A 26,325-nucleotide genomic window follows, 5' to 3' on the forward strand; every position below is an offset into this window, starting at 1 on the left:
ACACAGTCTCATTAAACTCCCCCAAGGCTCACCCTTTCACAGAATGAAAAGAAAGAGGAGTGGCCGCGGCAGAAAGAAGTGAGGGACCCAGAACGGAAGGCACCACAGACAGGAGAGAAGGTCCCATGACTGGACCTTTTCCCCGCGGCCGTACAGTGAGCTGGGTCAGTGCAGGGTAGAGGACTGTCAGACAGACAAAGCTAGTAGATAGGGAAGAATACACAGGACAGTTGTTTCAAGATACTGATAAAAACTTTATAAAATGGAAATCACATAGCAACAAGGATTTACTGTAAAACACCGGGGACTATACTCAATACCTTGTAATAACCTACAATGGAAAATAAACACACATATATATACATACCTGAATCAGTTTGTTGTATACCTGAAACTAACACAATATTATAAATCAATTATACTTCAGTTTCTTTAAATGGAGGTTGGAATTCATACTTTAGATGATGCTTATATTTTTGGGCTTCCCTAGTGACTCAGACCAGGGCTCAGGTAAAGAATCTGCTAATGAGGGAGACTCGAGTTCCATCCCTGGATTGGGAAGATCCTCTGGAGATGGGAATGGCTACCCACTCCAGTATTGTTGCCTGGAGAATTCCATGGACAGAGGAGCCTGATTAACTATAGTCCATGGGGTCGCAGAGTAGGGACACAACTGAGTGACTGATACTTTCACTTTTCTTTCATATATTTTTAAGTGAAGCCAAATGAGGTGTCTTATTTTTAAAAAGCTTGTCCTATTGGAACTCAAAAACCTTAGTCAATAGATGTTTCTGATGTTCTTGAACAGGTGTTCATTAACTTGAGGAAATCTGGCCATTTAAGAATAGTGTGTGATTCTCCACACACCCTTCCCTTGTGACAGCCACAGCAGAACATGCCAGGAGGAGGCTCCAATCAACCAGAATCCCTGAGAAACTGTGATGAGCAGAAACCCCTACTTGTTTGATTTAAGCTAGTCGGACTTGGGAACTGTTTGTTACCAGTCCATCCTAAGGGATGCGAGCCATCAGCGTAGACTTAACTGAGTGACAGATGATGGTGGCTTGAGCCTGAGTGGCAACAGTGAGAAAGATGAGACGTCATCCGAATGTGGATGTACTTTCTTGTATAGAAAAGAATTAAGTCCTATGTGACTGAAAACGGGAGACCAGTGTCTCGGGTTCTAATAGGTCAGAAACATCTTGTGTGAAAAAACTGTAATATAAGCAAGCCTTATATTCTGGTAGCAGGCCGGGAGAAGCTTATCTCCTTAATAGGTCTACAGCAGGTTTACAGCCCACAAAATATTCAGTCACTGCCCACTAACTTTGTATAGTGGAGCATTACTGCCCTCTAGTGATGAAAAGAAAAAAAGACTTTAGGAAAAGCTAGGCAGTGGCAACCAATGCTGCCAATATACATTTTGAAGTTTTAGATTCTCTGTGCCATGACAGGTGACTTCTTAGTTTTTGATTAGGAGATACCATGAGCCATTCTATGTCAGAAAAAATACAACCTGGCATTGCTTTCCAAAGTTATCCAATCCAAAATTTTCAAGGAAGCAAGAAGCCTGGAGGAAGTTTAAAAAAGCAAGAATCCTGAAATCCACTGGTTAAGGTACAATGACTACTGTAGATACAAAAATTAGTAGTAGGCCACCTGATGCAAAGAGGCGACTCATTAGAAAAGACCCCAATGCTGGGCAAGATTGAAGGCGGGAGGAGAAGGGGACAACAGAGGATGAGATGGTTGGATGGCATCGCCGACTCGATGGGCATGAGTTTGAGCAAGCTCTGGGAGTTGGTGATGGACAGGGAAGCCTGGCGTGCTGCCGTCCATGGGGTCACAAAGAGTCGGACATGACTGAGCAACTGAACAACAAAAAATAAGGGGAGTTTAACCTTTAAAAATTGTGAGTCACTATACTGTATATCAACTGTTATCGCAATAAAAGAAAAAAAAAATTTTTTTAATTAGTGGCATATGTAGTGATAATAACAACACAAATCTGTTCCTGTATTCCACAGCAAAATAATGATGTTTAATGAGTATAACTGGGAATTCCTGAACTGAGGTTTTGTGTGTGACGGGTAGCTAAAGCAAGACTACCACAGGAAACTACTGTTTAGGGATAGAGGACTTCTGCATGAATCCCTTTTCCTTTGGGGAAAAAAGTAACACCGACTTGTGTCGAGGCTGATAGAAAGAACAAAACCCTGTTTTTATTTTTTCTGTCATTTTAATGTAAGATTGAAACACTGCTACACAACATTTGAGATTCCACAGAAAACTGCATGCTTCTGCTATTAGAAAACTTTGAAGCACTTGAACTTTCCTTCTTTAAAAAATGAACATGGAGGTTTCAAGCCTTTTTGTCAGCACAGTCATTCATGACAACCTTCTAGATACTTATTTTCTACCTTTTCCTAAAAAAAGGTAATTCTCATTTACCAGAACCCCACCCACCACTGACAGATTCAAAGCTCCTGAGCTCAGAAGTGATCAAAACATACATGTAAGTATAATTAGCAGTCCAAAGCTTGGTTTAAATGTTTGGAGAACAGCAAACACTCAATGATACATACCAAATAGCTTATTATCATTTCTATGATATAATGAATCAACAACTAAAACCACCTAAAACTGCAAATTTCTGATTCAGTGTCTACTGGTATAAAGCCTTCATTCTTATTCTTACAGCATCACAGGTTTTAGAAATAACACAATACATTCTTAGCATTCCACAGGAGTCATCACTTTCAAATACAATACACATCTGCGTGTTACACAAACATACAGTTGTCTTTTTGAATGACATAAGCATTCTGTCATATGTCAACTCTTAGCCTCAAATAACAGAATACAGAAAGCCACACAGGACAAAACACCACAGAACTTTTGCATATTCCCTTTCCGCAGCTGTTAGTAGGGAGCACGTTTTATAAGAGAAAGTGATGAAACATCAGAACTTTTGCATCCAGTGTTTGACCCCAACTTTTAACTTTCTCATCGTCTTCTGGTTCCACCATATCCTAGAAGGAGAAGGAAAATTTCATATTAGTTTTCTGAAATGCACTACAACTGCTTATAAAATGACAACAGTAATACACATTTACTGTCAGCAAATGAGTAAGAGATACGAGGGAAGAAGAGAAGCAGCTTGTGGCCCAGGGCTGTGCATGACACAGAGCATCCGCCCCGGCCCCCCAACAGCCCTTCCAGTCCTCCCATCAGCATCACAGTTGCTGTGAATAACTTTTAAGCAAGAAACCAAAGATGTGTTCTCTGGGGGCAGCCTGACATAGTACAGGCAATTCTCAAAGTCTAAGCCAAACAGCAGAAAGGCCACTGATGCCTAGGTCAGGCACTGCTGCCTCTCATGAGTCCAGTGGTAAACAGAAGTAACCTGGGGGACGGTTATGGACTTTTGATGGTAAATGTTACCTAGTCAACACGCATGCGAGCACTCACACACAGACTAACACGTTACAAGACCACAAGTGTTTCCATCTGTCCTCATTCTTTTTCAGACTTTCCTGTAAGTTATTTGCTAATGTTTATGATTTTCTTCATTTAAGAAGAAAAATTTCTTTTCTAATTGATATATATGGTTTCTTACAATTCTTGTTTCCATGGAGAATGAGTTTTCTACTCTCCTAATTTCAAGAATTATTCACTGTTCTCTAACTTCTACTCTCTGCGAAGAGAAGAAAAATCCAACCCAGCAATCTATTACTGCTTCATCATCCACTACCCCCATTCTGCTAATTAGCTGGATGCTTAACCCCAAGTAATTTTTTTATATATATCTCATTTCTGCTTCTTTACAAAATTTCCTCTTAGCAACTGCAATAAACATATTTTTGACAATAATGTAAATGGAAGAATGGCTCAATACATTTTTATTGAGCTTTACTGAACTGAAATGTTCAGCCTTCTACCTAGAAAATTCCCACTTTAGAGCTTAAAGGACCCCTAGAGATTTAACAGAATTAAATATAGATGGATACCAATGTTCAGGAAGGTTTAACTTAAAACCCTGACTAGCAGTAGAAGGGAATCTCTAAACCAAATTCCTGTTTGAGTTTTAAAGAAGAGAAGTGGAAGCAAAGAATGAATCTGAATTGTACTTTTATCGCAATTAATTATGCAATTAATATTTCTGGCAGGTATACCACCTAAACCATAACTGCTAAATATATAATCATCGTAAGGTCCAAATTACTTCTGTACTCTACTGAACATGAACTTACTGATTTTTGCTCTCACCTGATGCTGTTCTGGTTTTTGGCTCTGAGCTTGAACATGCTGAATAGCTTCCGGGGCCTCCCCGAAGTGGTGAGTAAGCCCGGCTATTCCACGTGCTGGTGTATGACGGAGGATAGGACGGGTACCACGAGTCTGAAAAGGGGGTTGCTGCTCTAGAAGGAAAAGAGCGGGGCAGGCATTTTCCTTGTGACTATGATTTTTAAATCCCTTCCTGTTCCTAAACTATCAGGAAACAATTTTTATCGAGTATTTTTTTCCATAGTGTTTCTGGTACATGAGGATTTGTTGTTGTTATTTAGTCGATAAGTTGTGTTCAACTCTTTGGTAAAGAATCTGCCTGCAATGCAGCAGAGTCCAGTTTGATTCCTGTGTCGGGAAGATCCCCTGGAGAAGGGATAGGCTACTCCAGTATTCTGGCCTGGAAAATTCCATGTACTATACAGTCCATGGGGTCGCAAAGAGTTGGACACGACTGAGCAACTTTCACTTCTCACTTTTTCACTTTGCGACCCCATGGACTGTAGTCCGCCAGGCCCCTCTGTCCGTGGGATTCTCCAGGCAGGAATACTGGAGCGGGTTGCCATGCCCTCCTCCAGGGGATCTTCCCAACCCAGCATCAAACCCACGTCTCCTGCACTGGAAGGTGGACTCCTTACCACTGAGCCACCAGGGAAGCCCATCATATGAGGATTAACATGAAATAAATATTGTTTTATATTTCTGCCCTTGTTATGGTCATTGCTATGAAGGATGAAAATGCCATGAACAAAGGCTCCTTTCTGAATTCACACTCAAATACAATATAAACTTAAACTACAGTTAACACTGAAGACATTTAAAAAAATGGGTCCCAAGCTGTTTCAACCCTTGCTTCTGTAATTCTCCAACTAACAAGAATACCAACTGTGCCCCAAATGCCGTGTTCTTTCCTGCCTTCTCAGACGTCAACATCTCTCTCCTATCTCATATCTGTAAGCATGACAGATGAAAGGAAACAAGACATTTAACACTGGTTGAAGCACAGACAGCATTCCTTCCCCACCCCCAGAGAATCTGATTTAACAGGGTCATGTCACCAGAATTTACTTCCTTAATAAATCTAGTCAAATTTACAAGACTAGTCAAATTTACAAGCCGCTAAAGAAAGGCTGAATTGAAGAGGAGCTAAGATGAATGCAAAGCCTACCTGTTGCTGCCAAACAAATATCCTAATATCCCTCCGGTTCCCAAGCCAGTCCAGAACCCGGGTCCTGAACGTTCGTGCCCTTGCTGTCCGGTGAAAGCATTGCCAAAACCAGCAGTTGCACCATGTGGTCCTGGAAATAAAAATGATTTTCTTATGTATCCTCTCTTAAACAAATCATCGCCTACAAAACTAAAGGTAAAATATGACATTTCAATTGCTTCATGTGTATGATTTAATAATAATACTTTGGTCTCAACTTATAAACAAGTTATATTCAAAAAATGTACTCAAAAATCATTCTTATAACTAAGGAGTGCCTCCCTTTCCCACACACATGGAGGACGAGGGATGTGTTTCAGGACAGTGGAAGGAGCTTTCTTCCTGAAAGGTCACATCCACCCTGCTCCAGATCAGCTACTGGAAGACGACCACACGTGTCAGTTACTTCCCTTCTACCTCGTGGGCATCTCCAGAGGCGCCAGGTGAGAGCCGCACCTGAGTGTCAAGCGGAGGATCCAAGTGGAGGGTATTTGTTAGTTGGGAAGTCAGGTCTTTAAAGAGACCCAAAAAATATCGTCTGTTCAGAGGAAGGTTTTCTTAAACTGCTGTGTGATATACATAAAAGAAGGCACGAATCCTACGTGTACAGTTCTTACAGATAATCCCGTGTGTAATACATTTGCATGTTCTACCCATGCGCGTAACCACCCCCCACATCAGTAAAACCTTTCCAGCACCCAGAGTCCCTCATGACAACTCCCACGCCAAAGAGAAGCCGACTCTGACTTCTCCCACTACACTTTGGTTTTACCCTGTCTTGAACTTTTTATAAACAGAATCATACAGAGACATTCTTCTGTGTCTGCTATATATTATGTCCATGAGAGTCGAACTTCACCACTGCATGTATCAGTTTTGTTTTCGTTTTTTCTAAATTTTTCTATAGTATTCTAATGTGTGAGGGAAAACAAAAAAAATTTGTCTCATCCTAATGTATACAGACACTCTATTTCCAGTTTTTGGCTGCTATGAATAAACTGCCCCGAGCATGCCTGTGCACATCTTTCTGTGCACACATGTGCATTTCCCTTAGGTGTGCATCTCGGAATGAAACTGCTGGGTCACTGGGTGACGTGTGTCTAGTTTCAATACATACTGACAGTTTTCCATAGTGTTTTATCATTTTAACCTCTTCCAGCAAGTTCCAGTTAACTACATCCTTGCCATTACTTGGTAGTCTGCGCTTTTAATGTCAGCCATTATGATTAAATGGTAGTTAATTAAGAGCTCGGGTTTTAATCTGCATTTTCCGGAAGATGAATGATGCTAAGCACCTTTTCAAATTTTTACTGGACATCTGGATATCTTCTTTTACTATTAAAAAAAAAAAAAAAAAGGTGTTCAAATCCTCTGTCCACTAAAAAAATTCAGTTGTCTGTCTTTTCTCTATATGGGAGTTCTTTATTGTAGACAAACGTCCTCTGTTGGAAATACGTTTTACAGATACCTTCTCCCAGTCTGTGGCCTGCCTTTTCACTCTCTTAAAGTTGTTTTTAGATGACTAGACATTCTTAATTTAATCTAACTTACCCATCTTTTCTTTTTGGCTGGTATTTTTTGTACTCAAAGACATTTTTGCCTATTGTGACAAATATTTTCCTATGTTTCCTTCTGGAAACCTAATTGTTGTACCTTTTATGTTGAACTCTGTAATATTTAATGAATAAAATTTTGTGTATGGTATGAAACAGAGTTCAAGGTTATTACCAAATCTAAACAAGTCTGACTAGGTAATTTATAATTTAATCACACATCCTTAAAATAGTAATCACAATTGACTTAAAAGAGAAAACCAAAGCAGTAAAAAAAGTCAAAAGTAAAAAATAAGAAGACAAATCTGCTTTGGTTTCCCAATGTGAGCATTTTTCTACTTCAGAAACCAGCACAGGTTTCTGACTTCTGACTTACTCACTGCCATTGCCTAGGAAAACATACCTGTGAACTCAGACTTAAAGCCTGCAGGAGGAGGCCCGGCTGAGTTGGTGAATCTCTGATAACGATCGGAATATGGAGGATACTCAGAATATGGTGGAGGTGACTCATGACCATCACTGAGGAAGAATTTATAAACTCCAAAGGCAATAGCAAGCAGCACCACGATGGTAACCACTCCACTGAGGTTACAAGACTCTGGGGAGTACAACTTATTATAATAGTTAGAGAATGAGTTAAAGCCATGCTCTTTTCCAGACTCTCTCAATTTCTTCAGGCCAAGTTCCGTGTAATCTAACTGATACTCCAAGCCACAGGAACCTCTAAGTACATACTGGTCTTCAGAGGATTCATAGCCTTCGCAGCTCACCACAGTTTTTCCAAATTTGTATGCGACATCTAAATCGGTCTTACATTCCCACTGTGACAAAAAAGTAGAAATAGGTTATTAGAATCATAAGATTTTTTTTTTCACTCAATATACATTATTTCGGCTGTATGAGTGAGTGAAAGCCTCTCAGTCGTGTCCGACTCTTTGAGACCCCATGGACTTCTCCATGGACCCCCTGGACTTCTCCAGGAGAGAATACTGGAGTGGGCAGCCTTTCCCTTCTTCAGGGGATCGCCCCAACCCAGGGATCAAACCCAGGTCTCCTGCATTGCAGGCGGATTCTTGACCAGTTGAGTCACAAGGGAAGCCCAAGAATACTGGAGTGGGTAGCCTATTCCTTCTCCAGCAGATCTTCCCGACCCAGGAATCAAACCAGGGTCTCCTGCATTGCAGGCAGATTCTTTACCAACTGAGCTATCAGGGAAGCCCAAACAATAAAATGAAGCAAGGGAATGATAAGCAAAATTCAGAATGAGTGTTTCTGTGCTGGGGGAGGGCAAACTAGGAGCTTCAGAGATATTGGTGATGTTCACGTTCTACTAAAGCTAGGTGGTGGGTACAGGAGTGCTCATTTATTACCATTCCTTATTTCTTACATATAAATGTGAAGAATTCTTTTGTACATATTAAGCCTTCCCTAATTTACAAATTTTAAGCAAATTTTTTAAAATGTCAACTTTTTAATCACTGTTGTTGAAGCAACTTTCTTTAAAAATAGAGGTTTTTTAAAAACATTTAAGGTTCAAAAATCAGCATCATATATGAGTACCTGGTAGCTCCATACAGCATTAGAGATAGTATATAATCTTCTGAGAAAAACTTTCCATACAAATTCTACAAAAACCATGAACTACCATTCCCAAGGTCCAATCCAAGAAGCAATGTGCTTAAAGCTTTTTCTAAAGATACTTAGAAAAACACAAAAAGAATCTATGTTAGCCTCAAATTTTCCAGCTTAAAAAAAAAGTCCAGGCGTAGTTTGAATTTTCTAACTATTTTCAGCTGAATGCTTCTCTAACAACTTTTTTAAAAACAGAAGCTAAAATAGATCTGCTTGGTTCTGTTGCTTTTCTCTTTTTTGGACAATATCTTCCTCTCTCAGACTTCAGGTACACTGTAACAGCTTTATTCATATACAATTCACATACTAGACACTCACCCGTCTCATTGGTCTGTGGTCTGTTCCCAGAGCTGTGCAGCCATCACCACAACCGATTCTGGAATGTTCTCATCACCCCCAAGAGAAACCTCATCTCCACGAGCAGTCACTCCATTTCCCTGCCAGTCTCCCAACTTTAGGCAACCACCAATCTGTCTGCAAGGATTCCCCTATTCTGAACATATCACATAAATGGAAATATACAGTATGTGGTCCTATGTGACTAGCTTCTTTCATTGGCAGAATGTTTTTAAGGTTCACACATGTAGCATGAATCAGCACTTCATTCCTTTTTGTGGCTCAGAAATCTTCCCTCGTATGGAAACACCCCATTTTGTTTATTCGTTCATCACCGAGGGACGCTGGGCTGCTCCTGCTTCTTGGCTTTTCTGTGAAAAACGCTGCTGCAAACATTTAGTATGTGGACACAAACGTGTGGACACACGTTTCCGGTTCTCTTGGGTGAACACCTACGAGTGGAATGACTGGGGCATACATGTTTTAAACTTTTGAGAAACTGCCAGTTTTTCTAAGTGGCTATTCCAGTTCACATTCCCAACAGCAGTGTATGAGCTTCTCACATCCTCACTGACATTTGTTATTGCGTCTTTTTGATGGCAGGCATCCTGTTGGGTATGAACTGGTATTTTACTGAGGTTTTAACTTCTATTTCCTTGAGAGCTAATGATGTGGAACATTTTTTTTCCACATGTTTATTGACCATCTGTATATCTTCTTTAGAGAAATGTCTAGTTAAATGCCTTATCCACTTTTAAATCTGGTTATCTATCTTCTGAGTTGTAACAGCTCTTCACATACTCTGGACACAAGTTCCTAATCAGATGTATGACTGCAAAAGCTTTCTCCTTTTGTGTACATCCTTTTCACTTTCTGGAAGACTAAAAGTTTTTAATTTGGATAATATAATATGTAATTTTTCTATTGTGCAGTTGCTACCACTACTCCATTTTTTAAATAATTTCATTTGAAGGAAGATTTAAAAGCTTGTTGATTTAGGTAAATAAGACAAACTCAATCTCTATTGGTATTTCATGTTAACTGTCATTTCCTTAATAGTATATACTAGAAGTGATTTAGGTAAATAAGACAAACTCAATCTCTATTGGTATTTCATGTTAACTGTCACTTCCTTAATAGTATATACTAGAAGTGGCTTTTAATTATTATATTTAAACTCTCAGAGTTAAAAAAAAAAAAAACTCTCAGAGTTAAAGGAGGCTCTCTCCCGCTACTAAACATAAATCAATGTATGATGGCATCTAGATTTCTTTGCTCTGCCATTCACTCCCTTCTCTATCTCTTCAGCTCTAAAAATCTTATCATTCCTTACTAACACAGCACATCACAGTTTTCCTCTTGAAGTCTTTCCCAATCCCCCCAACAACACATAACTTTACAATGCTTTGTTGGCACCTAGATGTAATGTGAGTGCTTGGCTCATCTTTTCTACCAGGAAGAGAGGTTCTCGGGGGCTGTGACTCCATTGTTCATTTTTGTACTATACTATTTAATATACGTCGAGTGAATGACTACTGATAGTATCTTTTTTCCATCAAGACTGAAAAGTAATACAAAAGTAATTTCAGCTTTAACCTGAAGATCCCATGGTTCAGTTAGCAAGACTATGAAAATGTATTGTGAAACAAGTATCACCAAGCAAATAAGAACTTTCTCCCTGAATTGCATAAACTTGGTTAAAGATTATACCAAATAAGACTATCACTCTGATGGAACAGTAAATTGTCAACACAAGTTTCTTGCAAGATGACCAACCACCTTAGGTCCTTTTTGAAAGCAGGTATGATACAAAGTAGAAATCTAATAGTACTGATTTAAACTGAATTCAGTTAATAAAATCTATTCCATTTCTAAAGGATAGTAAATTTTGGAACTTCAAGGAGATGGTCGAGCCTAAGAACAAAATACCTGAGACTTAAAGACAATAAACAGAGGCCAATGAAATGTTTTCATTCAGAACCATCCTCAGTTCAAAAACAACTTTAAAATAAACATTTGAAGCATAATAGCGACACATGTAACCCCACTACTTACAATCTACAATGCCTTAATAATCATCGTTATTTTCTAAGGGTAGGTTAATGACAGAAAAATAACAACCAGAAGAAATCTTCCCCCCACCCCCCAAGTATATGAAAAGTTTTAAGAACTTACTAATGTCTTAGAAAAAAGTTATAACATAAAAATTACAATGAATATTTCCAGGCTTTAAAAGCAATCCTTTTCTTTCGGAGAAGCTTTTTTCCAGAGAATGGATGACTGATTTATATTTATATAGTTTAGCATAACCTTAGATTTTCTACATGTGCTTGCCCAAAATACTGAACAACGTCTCAATAAACAGTTTTCTGAAAAAAATTCAATTTAGACTGGCATCGACATAACAATATTACCTGTACATCGTAACCATCCCAGCCTCTGTTCTGACACTGTATGACTTTAGGGGTGTAAGAGTCACATCCAGCTGTACCTCCCACGCATTTCAGCTGCGGGATGGGATCCAACCTCCGGGAAGTGGTATAGCGGTCATAGTAGAGGGTGAGAGCTTTTATGTCCCGCAACAATATTCTGTCTGAAACAGTAAGAACACAGATAAACAGACGGTAACTATTTTGTCCTATAAAAAAGAATCGTTCTAGTCAAACCCTTGTGGTAGGAAATACTTTCAAAAGTCAGAGTCCTGCCTTTTGAGGATGACCACGGAAGAGTAGACGAAGGAGTTTCCCAAATCCCAAAGCCATCACAACAACCTTCAGGTCTTTCGCACAAAATTCAGAAAGTCACACCTCTGAGGCCTCCCTTCATTTTAGGATGGATGCCCCCCTAAACGGCTTCTATACTGTAAGTTCTACATAATTTTTGCAAATCAGAGGCAAAAGTACATTACCCTGAAATACTGTACTACTGTATGACAACATCGATGGTTAATTTAAAAAGCAAAAAATATACACAAATGCTCCTGGAGCATATTTAATGACTTGAATGTCTGTCAAGAGGTAAATGGTTTAATACAATTTTGGCCTAGTCCCAAAATCTACGGCAGTTAAAATGAGTGAACTAGAATTCGTGTATCACAATAGAAACAGTAAAAACATCTCAAGCAAAATGCATGCTGTAGAATGTTTAGCAGGACAGCTTTACATGAACCTTGAAAACTGGCCACACAGCACTCCTTACTGTTAAAGTTGATACATGTATATAATAATGTATGAGAACCACACAGGACTGACTAAATAGAGTATCTCTGAGGAGAGAGGGAGATAAGAGACTTTAGCTCTCTAATGTTCTATTACTTTGCAGGTGGGAAGAGACTTGCTGCAAATACAGTAAAATGTGAAGATTCAATAAAACTGGGTGGTGAGGATATGGGATTTTCACTGTATACTTCTGTGTGCTTAAATATTTTAAATATTTCAAAATTTTAAAAAGTTAGAAACAGTTACATTATCTTACAAGTTAAAAACCACACTGACAAAGCAGTTTAAAAAGAAGACATCAAAACAAGGAAATTAAGTCCAGCACTGATGTACATGAATTAGTTCTGAAGTGTTACTAGACAATGAAAAATCTTCCTACTTATCATCTTTGGATTATGATGGAAGATACTGTGGATTGGTTCACTCAACATCCATTTTTCCCTCAAACTGGTGGTACTTCTTGCAAAGCTAAAAGACTCCTAAAACCTCTTAAAGCTACAGTTCCCGAAAGTGATCTCAGTTCTGGCAACTGGGGGGACTCAAGCAAGACCCAGAGGGCAGAGCCTCAACTCAGACCACGCTCGGGCTAGCAGGCAGCTATGGGGCTCAGGGTTTTTTTGACACTGTCCACTACCCCATAATTAGCTTTGTGGATGCCAGGAGGCTTGATGGAAGTACCTATTGATCACTGCTACAGATGAAGCAGGCATCACTTTCTACCATTTTGTTAGCACGCAATTCCCTATATCAACCTGTCAAATTGGCAGAATGTGCTGCCTCTCAAATTCCACTGAAAGTACAATAAACGAACTGTCTTGATGATGTGAATAAACAAGGTGAGGCAAAACAGGAAAGGAAATGGCAACAGAATTCTAGAAGGTGAAAGCAGACGGACTAGTGAAAGTCACTCAGTCGTGTCCAACTCTTTGCCACCCCATGACTATATATAGCCCATGGAATTCTCCAGGCCTGAATACTGGAGTGGGTAGCCTTTCCCTTCTTCAGGGGATCTTCCCAACCCTGGAATCGAACCCAGGTCTCCCGCATCGCAGGCGGATTCTCTACCAGCTGAGCCACCAGGGAAGCCCAAGAATTCTGGAGTGGGTCATCTATCCCTTCTCCAGCGGATCTTCTCAACCCAGGAATCAAACTGGAGTCTCCTGCATTGCAGGTAGATTCTTTACCAGCTGAGCTACCAGGGAAGCCCCGGACTAGCCGTTAGTCCTAAGTATAAGTCAAATGCCAAACGAGCAGGTGGGAAAACTGAGAACCAACCCGACACACACAATGCAATCCTTAAAAGGAACGGGAAATGGCAGTTCTTGAATAGCAGTCCACGGAAAGTACTCTTGAATAGCAGCCCGTGGAACCTTGAGACGAAGCTACATCCCTAGATAGTTTCCCCAAGTCGTGTATAGTTGTGAAATATACATATGTATTTTATAGTTTTTTAAAGTCTAAAAGTAACTCGTTTTCCCTTTAAAATAAGAGATCCACTCTTCCTCCAACTTGGTACTTCTATGATAACCAAAACTAGCAGCCTGGTAAGTAGCTTCTTGCTCACACAAACAGATACATATGCAGAGGCTGTTTTGATTCTTGTTTATTTTTATAAAATTGAATCATACAGTGCACATGAGTCTTCACATGATTTTCCACCTAATCATAGATATTCTCTGACATCAGCAAATACATATCCTATTTATATTTACCAAAAATAGCTTAATTAATTAGACTAAGCTGAGAATTATTGGCCATATTCTCTTAACAAAACTAAAAATAATATAAAATAATAACATATAAAACAATAGTAAAAAGACAGCCAAAAACCAGTATCAAAAGAAAGGAAAACTGGACCATAGCTAACAAAATATATATGTAATTAAACTTATGTGGTGGTTTAGTCACCAAGTTGTGTCCGACTCTTTGTGACCCCATGGACTATAGCCCACCAGGCTCCTCTGTCCATGGGATTCTCCACGCCAGAATACTGGAGTGGGCTGCCATTCCCTTCTCCAGGGGATCGTCCCCACCCAGAGATCGAACCTGGGTCTCCTGCATTGCAGGCAGATTCTTTACCAATTGAACTATCAGGGAAGCCCCAATTAAACCTATAGTAATAAAAACACTACCACAGGATTAGGAAAATTGATCATCCTGTGCACAATGTATAAAAATTAATCCCTGATGGTTAAACACTCACCATAAAACATACAACCAATTAAAAATACTGGAAGAAAGCCCAACAGAATATGTTTATGATCCTGGGATTAGAAAGATCTTAAGACACCAAAAGCAAGACGGACCAGTAAGACAGAGACTGTACTTCGCAAATCATGTTCAATCTATGAAAACCCAAGAATCCATAATAACACTCAGAGAGAAAGCCAAAAACTCATTTGTCTATACTTAAAGTGGCTACCAATCAATCACCTCCTTTGAAAATGAGTAATTAAGGATTTTAAATTAAATGTTTATCCTGACTCTCTAGCCAGAACTATAATCTGAAACAGTAGATAATCTCAACTTTACTGAAGAATATCAGTCAATAAAAGCAGAGGAAAGTAATAGGAAAATCATCATTTTACAACCCACTAAAGAACAGATTCAGATTCGGACTAATTAGTTTTAAAATCATTAAGCAAATGGATATCGGTATGGTGCCAAGTAACACTACAGGAGTGCTTTCTAGTCACAAGAGGGGGGAAATGTAACTTCACAAAGGAGAAACAGAGCCACTGTAATCCACTTGTCAAACTTAGCACTGCCGAAGGTAGAACAGAGCGTATTACACCATCTCCAGTGATGTAACCTCCCAAAGTATTTAATACGAATCTAATCAATCCCTTGAACCTAGCATTCAGTTTACTAGCTAAATCAATGCCATGAGAAAACAGAATCTAGAGGGTAGGATATTCTGAAGGACAACTGGCCCAATCCCTTCAGCAAAGCAGAGGCATGAAAAAAAGAGACCCTTCTATATTTTCAAAAGACTTAAGGGATAATTCAATCACACGCAATGCATGGTCCTAGACAGGGCCCAGGTTTGAACAAACTAGTTAAGACATTTCAGGGACAACTGTGGTATCTAAATATGAAATAAGTAATCAACTGGTATTAAGAAATTAGGCTTAATTTCCTTAGATGTAATGTTATTTTTACTATATAGGGAAAAGTTCATTTTAAAAAGGTTTATACTGAAGGATTTACTTATGGCCTGTAATTGATATTAAAATATTTCATCATTTTAAAAAAGAGAGGGTTGAAAGAAAAGAGAAATAAGATTAATAATTTTCCATCAAAACTTAAAGATACTTTCCCCAGAATTCCTCCAGTAGATTGACAAGATCACTTAGTGTCAAGAGATTCAAGTAAAATAAGTATTTGACTTTTCCAGTATGTATATGGAGAAAGACAAGGAGAAGAAAGAAGAGAACAGCTTTTGATAATCATCAAACACTGTCTGTCATGTTTGGTACAGAGAGTAAAAGAAATAACATTTTATTTAGAGCTGTTGAACCTACAAAATCCAAGAGAACTTTCCAAAAGACAACTCTGTTATATTAGGAGAATTTGACAAGACGGTTGGATATTTTGTCAGGTTTCCAAAAGACCAAAGCTCTTCTTATAACTGTAATGTCTAATTACAGATGAAAATTTAAAGCCTATCTCAAATTACTGACAAATTACTATATTTTTATATGACAAATTACATATATATACTATATATGTGTGTATAATTGCTATATACATCCATAAAATATCTAGAAACAAACTTAAGGTCAATATGTGATCTATATAAGAAAAATATATATATAAATAAAACCTAAATAAATTTAAGGCACTTGCAACCAAGAACCCAACTGGGCTTCTTTGGAACTAGAAAGAAATTATGTTAAAGGCTTGGGAAAATTAATGTCTATAAATAGTCAAAAAATTTTCTGAAAAAGAATACATTGCTTAAATAAGCTAAAAGGATAGACTATACAGTACAAGGAAATAGAGCCATTATTTTGTAACAACTTTAAATGGAAAACAATCTTAAAAAAAATACCAAACATATGTTGACACCTAAAAACAAACATTGTCAGTCAATACATCAATTAAAAAAAAAGAAGGCATTGCTTTACCAAGTGATAAAGCTTACTATAAAATTAAAATAAGCAAAATGGTATGAACAGTAACAGAAACAGACTAGTGAATCGTGAAACAAAAGAAAGTCTAGAAATAAATCCAGATATACGTGGAAATTCAATACAAGATAAAGTGGGCTTTTTAATTCAGTAGAAAAAGGATGCCTTCTTTAATAAATGTTTTGTCATAACTGACTATACAATTAGAATAGAACCCACCTACAGAAAGAGAGACAGAAATTTTCACTCAGTCGTGTCCAACTCTTTGTGATCCCACTGTAGCCCACCAGAATCTTTGTCTATGGAATTCTCCAGGCAAGGATACCAGAGTGGGTTGCCATTCCCTTCTCCAGGGGATCTTCCTGACCCAGGGACTGAACCCAGGTCTCCTACATTGCAGGCAGACTCTTTACCATTTGAGCCATCAGGGAAGCCCCAGAATAAAATCCACCTAAGACTATATAAAAACTTAATTCCATGTGAGCCAAAGATCTAAATTTCCCAGAGCTACACTAAAATAAACTATTGTATATTAAACCCATACTACCTCCTACTAAATAAAAAATTGTAACAATGAAAATGTTCAATGGTTTAAAAAATCAGAAAGTATTACCAAACTAAATAATAGGAATAATAAACTTGACTTTGTTGCACAAGGGTTGAGATAATGCAGAGAACACTGAACTAAATTCCCACCACCAGCTTGCAATATGACTTTGGCCATGTCACTTTACTTACCTGTATAGAAATTACCAGTAAAGAAAGATAAGATTAACCAAAAAACTGGCTGTGAAGCTTAGATATGATTTACTAAAATTATCTAACAGAGTTCTTGACACATAATAGGAGATCAAGTATAAAAAATATTAGCGTTCCCAGGTGGCACTAGTGGTAAAAAAAAAAAAAAAAAAAAACCTCTCCTGCCAACGCAGGAGACTTAAGAGACCCAGCAGGTTCGATCCTCGGGTTGGGAGGATCCCCTGGAGGAGGGCACAGCAACCCACTCGAGCATTCCTGCCTGGAAAATCCCCATGAACAGAGGAGCCTGGCAGGCTGCAGTCCATAGGGTGGCACAGAGTGGACAAGACTGAAGCAACTTAGCACGCACACACATCCCTATGGGTTTTCATCACCATAAACTCCACAGCATCTTTCCTCCTAGAGATCCTAAACGCCGCTACGTTTTGTGTCCCCCAAAATTCGTATGTGAAGCCCTAATCCCCAAGAGATGGCATTTGGAGACAGGGCCTTTGAGGGGCAATAAGTTTTATATGAGGTCATGAGTACTGAGCCCCAATGATGGGATCGGTGCCCTTCTAAGAATAGAAAGAGACCAGAGCTCCCATCTCCCCACCCCCGCTCTGTAATGTGAGAATGTTAACAAGACAGCCATCTGCAGAGCAGGACGAGGGGCTTCACCAGACACCAAATATGCTGGCACATTTATCTTGGACTTCTCAGCCTCCAGAATTTGAGGAATAAAAGCTGCTTACCACCCAGTCTATGGTATTTTGTTACAGAAGTTTCAACTAAGACAAGGTCTAAGAACAAAATGCTCACAACCTTACTCCACATCAGTCAAGGGTCACACAGAGTTCCCTGAAATCCAGACTCACAAATCGAAATTTACTCACAGGAGGTCTCAAGCTTAAGGTGAATAAAACCCCAAACCTGATTCTCCCACAATCCCACATCTCAGGAAATGGTAATTCCATCCTTCTAGCCACTCAGACCAAAAACCTTTTAGTCATCTTTGTCTTTTCTCTTCCTTCCACCCCTATGTCTAATCCAGCAGAATTATCTTGTCATTTCTACATTCAAAACAAGTAAGAAGCCAACCATTCTCATCAACTCTACGGCTTCTCCCGTGGCCCAAACCATCACCTCTCTTGAAACTTCACTGGCCTCCCAGCTTCCCCCCGACCCTCACCCACTATGGTCTGTTTTCCAAGGAGCAGACAGAATGAGCCTCTAAAATACTGGTCATATTAAATATATATATAAATACACACTCACACATATACACGCACATATGTGTGTTGTGTGTCCTGTTCTTTGTGACCCCATGGATTGTAGCCCACCAGGCTCCACTGTTCATGGGGATTCTCCAGGCAAGAATACTTAAGTGGATTGCCATGCCCTCCTCCAGGGGATCTTCCCAACCCAGGGATGGAACCTAGGTCTTCCACATTGCAGGAAGATTCTTTATCCTCTGAGACACCAGGAAGCCCATGAAGAATGGAGTGGGTAGCCTAACCCTTCTCCGGGGGATCCTCCTGACACGACCAGATAGAATAGAGTAGGATAAAATAAAATACAGGTCACAGCACATCTGTCCATTCAGATTTCTCATTAATTATCACCTTAAATGTGACTTCTTCCCTGACTAATGTATATTTTGAAACTCCCTGCTTCTACCTACACACTCTGTTCTCCGTATCCTATTTTTATCAATGTCCACACCACTATTGAGGCTTCCCCAGTGGTGCTAGTGGTAAAGAACTTGCCTGCCAATGCAGGTGATGCAAGTTCGATGCCTTGGGTCAGGAAGATCCCAGGAGAAGGAAGTGGCAACCCACTCCAGTATTCTTGCCTGGAAAATTCCACAGACAGAGGAGCCTGGGGGTCTACAGTCCATGGGGTTGCAGAGTCAGACACGACTGAGCAACTGAGTACACATATTTAAATAGTACCACTATTTACAATACAACACGATTTTTTACCTGATTTGTTTATTGTCTATTTCTCAACAGATGTAAACTCCTTCAGGGCAAAACACTGTTTGTTCACTGCTATGTATCCAACACCCAGAAGAATAACAAATACAAAGTAGCTCAATAAATAATTTTGAAAAATTTTAGGTACTCTCTTTAGAACTGGTACAATTTTTCTTTTCTGGGCATATTATTGCTTTGTTTTAGCTAAGGACAAAGTAAGTACATTCAAAGTCAAACAAAAGATAAACAGTTCCTCAAAAGAAAGTTAAGGCCAAGTAGTTAAGACTGTGTTTACTCTGAAAATATTTCAGTGCCTTTTGTTCCAGAACAATAGTTTTATAGAGCAGGCAGACTAAGAGCTACCAGGAAGCAGTTCACCATTGATTTAAATGTGGTTCCTGTTTTTCATTCCCTTGACTCATCTGTAAACCTCACTTCTTTATTTAAGAAAGGTTGAAGGTTCAACTAATTAATGTTTTAATCCAGTTTATAAATTATAAATCTGATCAAAGTCTCCTATCTATATAAAACTTTCTAGAAATACATATGTAAAATGTATAGACATTTAAATCCAACTTGACTTTTTAGTAAAACATCAACATCAAAAGAGTAGTCAAAGTCAAGTATTTACAATAACACCTCCTCTTTTTAGCATTTAAAAATAGTAATAAGAAGCTAAGAAAATAAATCTGTCCCTGAAGTTCAAAACACAGTCATTTCCTATCAGCAAATCACTACAGCAATACTGGTACACTTCCCATGCTTTAATACTCCGCAAAGCAAAAATGATGTTTTCATTGTTTGAAAATCACTTTTTACATCACTCCAATTTAACAGCATGCACCACTAATAGGAAAGACTGTGTGTATATATACACACATACATTATTAATTATATGGAATATTACGGTTCCCATAAAACGTCATTAGAAAATTCAAATAACACAGTGATATAAAATAATTTTCTTAAAAATCACTTATTATGTACCATCACCAAAATATAATATATATATTTTTTAATTCAGTGAGAAAAGCTGATGTAACGCAATGGACTTCACTGTAATAGTCAGAAGCAGCAGCATGAGTTGCGCTCACATAAACAGCACAGTCTATGTCTCTGCTAACCTTGAGAGCCCCCTGGACAGCAAGGATATCAAATCAATCCATCCTAAAAGAAATCAACCCTGATTATTCACTGGAAGGACTGATGCTGAAGCTGAAGCTGAAGCTCCAATACTCTGGCCACCTGATGCAAAGAGCCGACTCATTGAAACAGACCCTGATGCTGGGAAAGACTGAAGGCAGAAGGAGAAGGGGCAACAGAGGATAAGATGGTCGGATGCAACATCGACTCAATGGACATGAGCTTGAGCAAACTCAGGGAGATGGAAGAACAGGGAAGCCTGGCGTGCTGCAGTCCATGGGGTCACAAAGAGTCAGACACGACTGGGCGACTAAACAACAACAACAACAACAACAATCTACCTCCAATGTCTGCAGCCTGTCCGCTAAATGTGACTCAGACACTGCGGGTGCTGTGGCAACCGCCAGGTATAGCAACAGGCAGCCAAGACAAATGCCAGCGACGATGACGTCAGGGAGTCTTGACAACAAAGCAGGACGCGCAGGCGAGGGTCGAGCTTGCCACCCAGACTCGGGGGACAGGGGCTGTCGCCCGAGAAAGGAGAGGGTGGGCCAATTCCGGGCGTCCAGGGAGGGGAGAAGGAAATGGTAACCAAGCCAGGATCGACCCGCCCCGCCCACTCCCCATAGTCCACCCGTCCGGGAGGACGTCGGGGAAGCGCACGCGCGACAGGCAGGAGGACGGAAACGAGAAACTACGGCAGAAGGGCTCAAAGGGCGGCGAGCGGAGATGATCCTCCACTGGCTGAAGGCAGCGGGAAGGGGGGAGTGTGGGCGGCACTCACCGCGCTCGTCCCAGCACCGGGCTGTGCCCACGACCAGCAGGAGCAAAAGGAGGCTGGACGGAGCGCAGCGCCCGGTCGTTGCCAGCCCGCCGGCCGCCGCCATGGCGCTGAGCGAAGATGGCGCGCGGCAGCCGGGCACTCGCGGGCCAGAGCCGGGGCTGCAGGTGTCCACCCGCCGCTACGCACTGACGCCGGTGGCTCGGGCCGCCGACAAACGAAGGTCTGCCGCAGAGCCGCTGCCGCAAGACGGTCCGTGCGCCACTCTGACGTCACTACCGCTGCGCCGCGTGTGGGGACCAGAGTGGTCACCGTTGTGGGCGGGGCGTGGGCGGGGCGCCGTCATTGGGGCGGAGCCAAGGGCGGCCGCACAGGCTGTGAGCTGGGCTGAGGGCCGGCCACCTGAGGGTTCAACGCGAAGGTGCTGTGGTTGAAGAATGAAACCATTATTAGGCAAAGTCTTTGTGCTCTGCTATGCTTAATCGCTCAGTCGTGTCCGACTCTTTTCGAGTCTCTTTTGACTGTAGCCTGCGAGGTTTCTCTGTCCGTGGGGATTCTTCAAGCAAGAATACTGGAGTGGGTTGTCATGCCCTCCTCCAGGGGATCTTCCCAACCCAGGGATCAAACCCAGGTCTCCCGCATTACAGGCGGATTCTTTACCGTCTGAGCCACCAGGGAAGCCCAAGAATACGGGAGTGGGTAGCTCATCCCTTCTCCAGGAGATCTTCCCTATCTGGGAATGGAACCCGGGTCTCCTGCATGGCAGGCGGATTCTTTTACCAGCTGAGCTACTAGGGAAGCCCCAGGCAAAGTCTAACTGTAGTCAATTATGTATTTATAAAACCTCAATAACCTTCCCGACAGACGTTACTGTGTCTTACTCAACTTTATATCTTCAGCCCCTAGCATGGTATCTGGCGCAAGATTTGTGTTCCATTAAGTGTTAGTCGCACAGTCCGACTCTAAGACATCATTCAGTGGCTCAGTCGTGTCCAACTCTTTGCGACCCCATGGACTTCAGCACACCATGCTTATCTGTCCACCACCAACTCCCAGAGCTTGCTCAACCTCATGTCTATCAAGTCGGTGATGCCATCTAACCATTCAATCCTCCGTCATCCCTTTCTCCTCCTGCCTTCAATCTTTCCCAGAATCAGGGTCTTTTACAGTGAGTGCGACCCCATTACTGTTTGCTAAATACAGAGTGGATTTGAGACAGAGGTGGCGTGGAAATATAGTTTGGTTTCCGAAGCTCAGAACTTTTACATATTTCCTTCTACGTAGAGGCAGTGGCAATTTACAAGATATTTGGAGGAGAAACTACCACCTAAATAAAGAACCAGCCAGAGAAAACAGTTATGTGCATAGGCGTTATCTTTGAGGTTTGAGAGGCCTGGGTTTCTCTCCATTCATTCATTCCTTCAACAAACATAGGTTGAGTGCCTAATATGTATCTGGTGCTGTTTTAGGCTTAGAGGATACAGACAAGGTCCCTGTTCTCATAGAGTTTACACTGATAAGAAACAGGACAAAAGGAAATAATAAATTAATAAACAAAGATAACAGTGATAGTGCATTGATGAAAATAAAACAGTAATGCAATAGAGACTGGGGCTTCTCTGGTGGCTCAGCAGTAAAGAATCTGCCTGCCAATACAGGAGACCCAGGTTCACTCCCTAGGTCAGGAAGATCCCCTGGAGGAGGACATGGCAACCCACTCCAGTATTCTTGCCTGGGAAATCCCATGGACAGAGGAGCATGGCAGGCTACAGTCCATGGGGTCACAAAAGAGTCGGACACTTAACAACAGCACTAGAGACCTAGGAGGCAACTTCAGGGAGAGCCTTGCTGAGGAAGTGATTTTGAAGCTTTGAGACGGGAATGATGAGAAAATGCAAATATCAGGGAACAGCCTTCACCATATGGGGAATGGCAGATGCAAAAGCCCTAGCTTTGTGTTTTGAGGCACATCCTTCACTAATTTGATGAGTACCTTTCTATATTTAGCATCTACTAGTATCTAACAGTACCTGCAAGGCAGCGTTCTAGGCACTGGGGATATACAGTGAATAAAACAAAACTTGGAGGTTGGGAGAGGCAAACAAAGGCAGTGCAACTGAAGGAAAGTAGGTTTGGGAAAGAAAGGAACGAGAAGAGGCATAACAATGGTAGCATGGCGTAGGACCAAGCAGGACTGGAATAAAGATAACAGAGAATTCTAGTCTCCACATATTAGGCTTTTTTTGGGGGGATGGGGGTGAAGTAGAAAAGGACAGCTTTATTGCTTTGTCAGAAAAGGGGGACACAGCGAGCTCATGCCCTTAGAATCATCTGTCTCTCCACATGGTAGCTTTGAGGTGACTGTTAGGAACCCAGATAGACATGTTAAATAGACACTTGGACAGACAAGTCTAAATTTCCAAGCTAAGGTGAACTTTGTATTTATATTACCAAAATGAAAACAGTATTTAATGTCATAGGAAGAGATACAATTCATAGGGAGAGAATTTCGATATAGCAAAGACAGAGCGAAAGTGTGTTAGTCTCCACACAACTCTTTGCCATCCCATGGACTGTAGTCTGCCAGGCTCCTCTATCCATGGAATTGTCCAGGCAAGAATACTGCAGTGCAGTGCCATTCCCTTGTCCAGGGGAATCTTCCCAGCCCAGGGATTGAACCGGGGTCCCCTACATTTCAGGCAGATTACTTCCTCTGTGAGCCACCAGGGAAGCCCAACAAAGACACAGGCCCAGGACCAAATTAAGAGAATACGAACATTTGAACTTCTAGCATAAGATCCTGGAAAGAATCTGAAAAGCGATCTCTGGTGAGGTATAAGAAACAAACAGGAGAGTAGTGGTATGGCAGTTGAGAAAAAGAATGGTCACCAGTGTCCACTGTTGTTGAAAGGCTGGATCAAAAAGTGACCTTTGGATTTTGCAATGTAGAGGCCACTAATTACCCTAAAAGAATTTCTGTTATTTGAGGTCCCATCATTGGCCACATACACTTTTAGACAGTAGTAAACAAAACATAAAGGACTGACCTAATTTACATTCTAGTGGGAGAGACAGCCAACAAATAATATAGTTCAGATAAATAATAAGTGCCTTCAAGAAGGAAACAAGGTAATATGACGTGAAATGCTAAAATAAAGAGGATGTCCAGGAAAGGTTCTGAAGAGTTTTCATTCAAGCTGAGAGCTATATGATAAAAGGCAGTTTTTAAAAACATCTCTGATTCATAGCAATAGCAATATATGAAATCAATTTGGACCTTGATTCAAATAAACTATAAGAGACACTTATGCTCATAAGTGGAAATGTAAGCACTGACTAGATATATAACAATATTAAAGAATTATTGTTTAGGTGTGATAAATGTTCTGTAGTTTTGTTAAGAATCATTTTCAAAACATACTGAGCTATTAAAATCATATCTGGAATTTTCTTCAAAATAACCAAAATAACGTTGGGAAAAATACTATGGGAGGTAAAGGAAAGTGAATGTGAATATAGATAAAACAACATTGTGTGTTAACTGTTGAAGGTAGCTGATGGTACATGGGAGTTCATTAGACACTTCTGATTACTTACTATTTTATTACTTTTTTATATATTAAATTTTTTCTACAACAAAATATTTTTTTAAAACTTCTCTGAGATGTCTCTGACTTGATCTGTAAGAGTTAAGAATTCCAAGCTTACAAAAGTGTAGAGAGGATTAAATTAGATCAGTGTTTAAAGCAACAGATAAGTGTTTATAGCAGCTGCTCGATAAAAAATAGCTCTCTTCCTCTCATCCCCATCTTCGCAAGTTGATTTTGGAAGATAGGAAACTATCTGAATGAAAAGTTTTTGAAACTATAAATTTATGTAAGAATATTTAAAGGACATTTAAAGGATGTAATATTAATGCCTGAAGTGAAATGAAGTGTGGAAGTCACTCGGTCGTGTCCAACTCTTTGTGACCCCATGGACTGTAGCATGCCAGGCTCCTCTGTCCATGTAATTCTCCAGGCAAGAATACTGGAGAGGGTAGCCGTTCTCTCCTCCAGGGGATCTTCCCTCCCAGGGATCGAACCCAGGCCTCGGCATTGCAGGCAGATTCTTTACCATCTGAGCCACCAGGGAAGCCCTATTAATGCTTAGGATTCACTTGGAAAACTGATGAGAAGAAAACTCCTGACATTCCACCTTCTTCAGACAATTATTTTCAAGCTTTGCATAGGAAATCTTTGGGAAGCTGGTTAAAATTTCAGATTTCTGGGCTCTGTCCACAAAAGTTCTGAGCCAGAATGTCTGGAGTGGAACTTAGGAATGTGCATTTTTAAGAAGCATCCCAAAGAATTCTGTTTTAAGTGGTCTTTGAAATACATTTGGAAATACTGTTTTTAAGGTCTCAACTGACTCTAAACAACATCTGTTGTCCAAAAAAATAGTCCTTAGGGTAGCGCTTTTTTTTTTTTTCTTAAGCTGGAAACACTGGATCTCATGGAAAAAATCAGAGCATATTCACTTAGGATTTCCTCATGACCACGGATGCAAAAGAATATAGACCCCTCTAATCTGAAGAATAATCCCAGTTGCCCACTAATGTCATGGAGAACAAATGTCTGCAATGCCCAACCCTTTTGTATTCACAAAAGCAAATTAGGGAAGATGCACTTTACTCAGCCACCAGGGCTTGTGCCCCAAAAGGATTCCTAAATGTGCTCTTTCCCTTCCCCACCCCTGCAAACACTATCTTCTCCCCAGGATGGCTTTTCCCTTTTCTCTCCTACTTATGCACCTGTCCATCCTGCTGTTGTCCCTCAGGGAAATAGTTATCTGACGGATCTAAATCATACTTTCATTGGACTAGTTATCCACTTTCCTAGCAATTGTCCTTGTTGTTATTTTACACCTTTTCGTGTTTGTCTCACTAAACTGCAAGTTCCTTGAGGACAGAAACTGTATCTAGTTTTTAATCACTTCATACTTGGTAAATGTTCAATCGATTTGCAGGACGACTTAACTAAATGTATTTGTACCTCTGCTTTCTCCTTTTTTCCTAGCCCTAGTCAAAACCGACTCTCACAGACTCCCAAGAGCTCGAATTTGTATTAAATCCCGTTTGTATTTGTATTAAATCCCACCTGTTACTGGGTTCCGCCGCTCCTACTTCGGGAGGTGGGTCTCACCAGAACCCCGGTTCCGTGTCAGAAAGTGAGAAGCCAAGTGCAGGCCACCCAACTGGCCTTCCAGCTCCTTTATTACCAGATGGAGCGGAGAGAGAAGTGGGTGCGCTCTGAAGAAAGCTAAAGAATGCCCCCAAA

General features: G+C 40.5%; 1 protein-coding gene across 1 annotated transcript; it reads right to left on the reverse strand.

The window, feature by feature from the left end:
* Positions 1-2,219: 2,219 nt before the first annotated feature.
* SARAF (store-operated calcium entry associated regulatory factor) lies at positions 2,220-26,291 on the reverse strand. The gene is made up of 7 exons (XM_043454189.1): positions 26,146-26,291; positions 21,011-21,431; positions 11,430-11,608; positions 7,451-7,868; positions 5,456-5,585; positions 4,270-4,421; positions 2,220-3,032 (listed from the first exon to the last, which is right to left on the reverse strand). Exons 2-7 carry the CDS (start codon positions 21,111-21,113, stop codon positions 3,007-3,009), a joined length of 1,008 nt encoding a protein of 335 aa, XP_043310124.1. The 5' UTR covers positions 21,114-21,431; positions 26,146-26,291; the 3' UTR covers positions 2,220-3,006.
* Between the last annotated feature and the right edge of the window lie 34 nt (positions 26,292-26,325).

Source organism: Cervus canadensis, chromosome 31, assembly GCF_019320065.1.
Source record: "Cervus canadensis isolate Bull #8, Minnesota chromosome 31, ASM1932006v1, whole genome shotgun sequence".
In the NCBI taxonomy this organism is placed as follows: domain Eukaryota; kingdom Metazoa; phylum Chordata; class Mammalia; order Artiodactyla; family Cervidae; genus Cervus; species Cervus canadensis.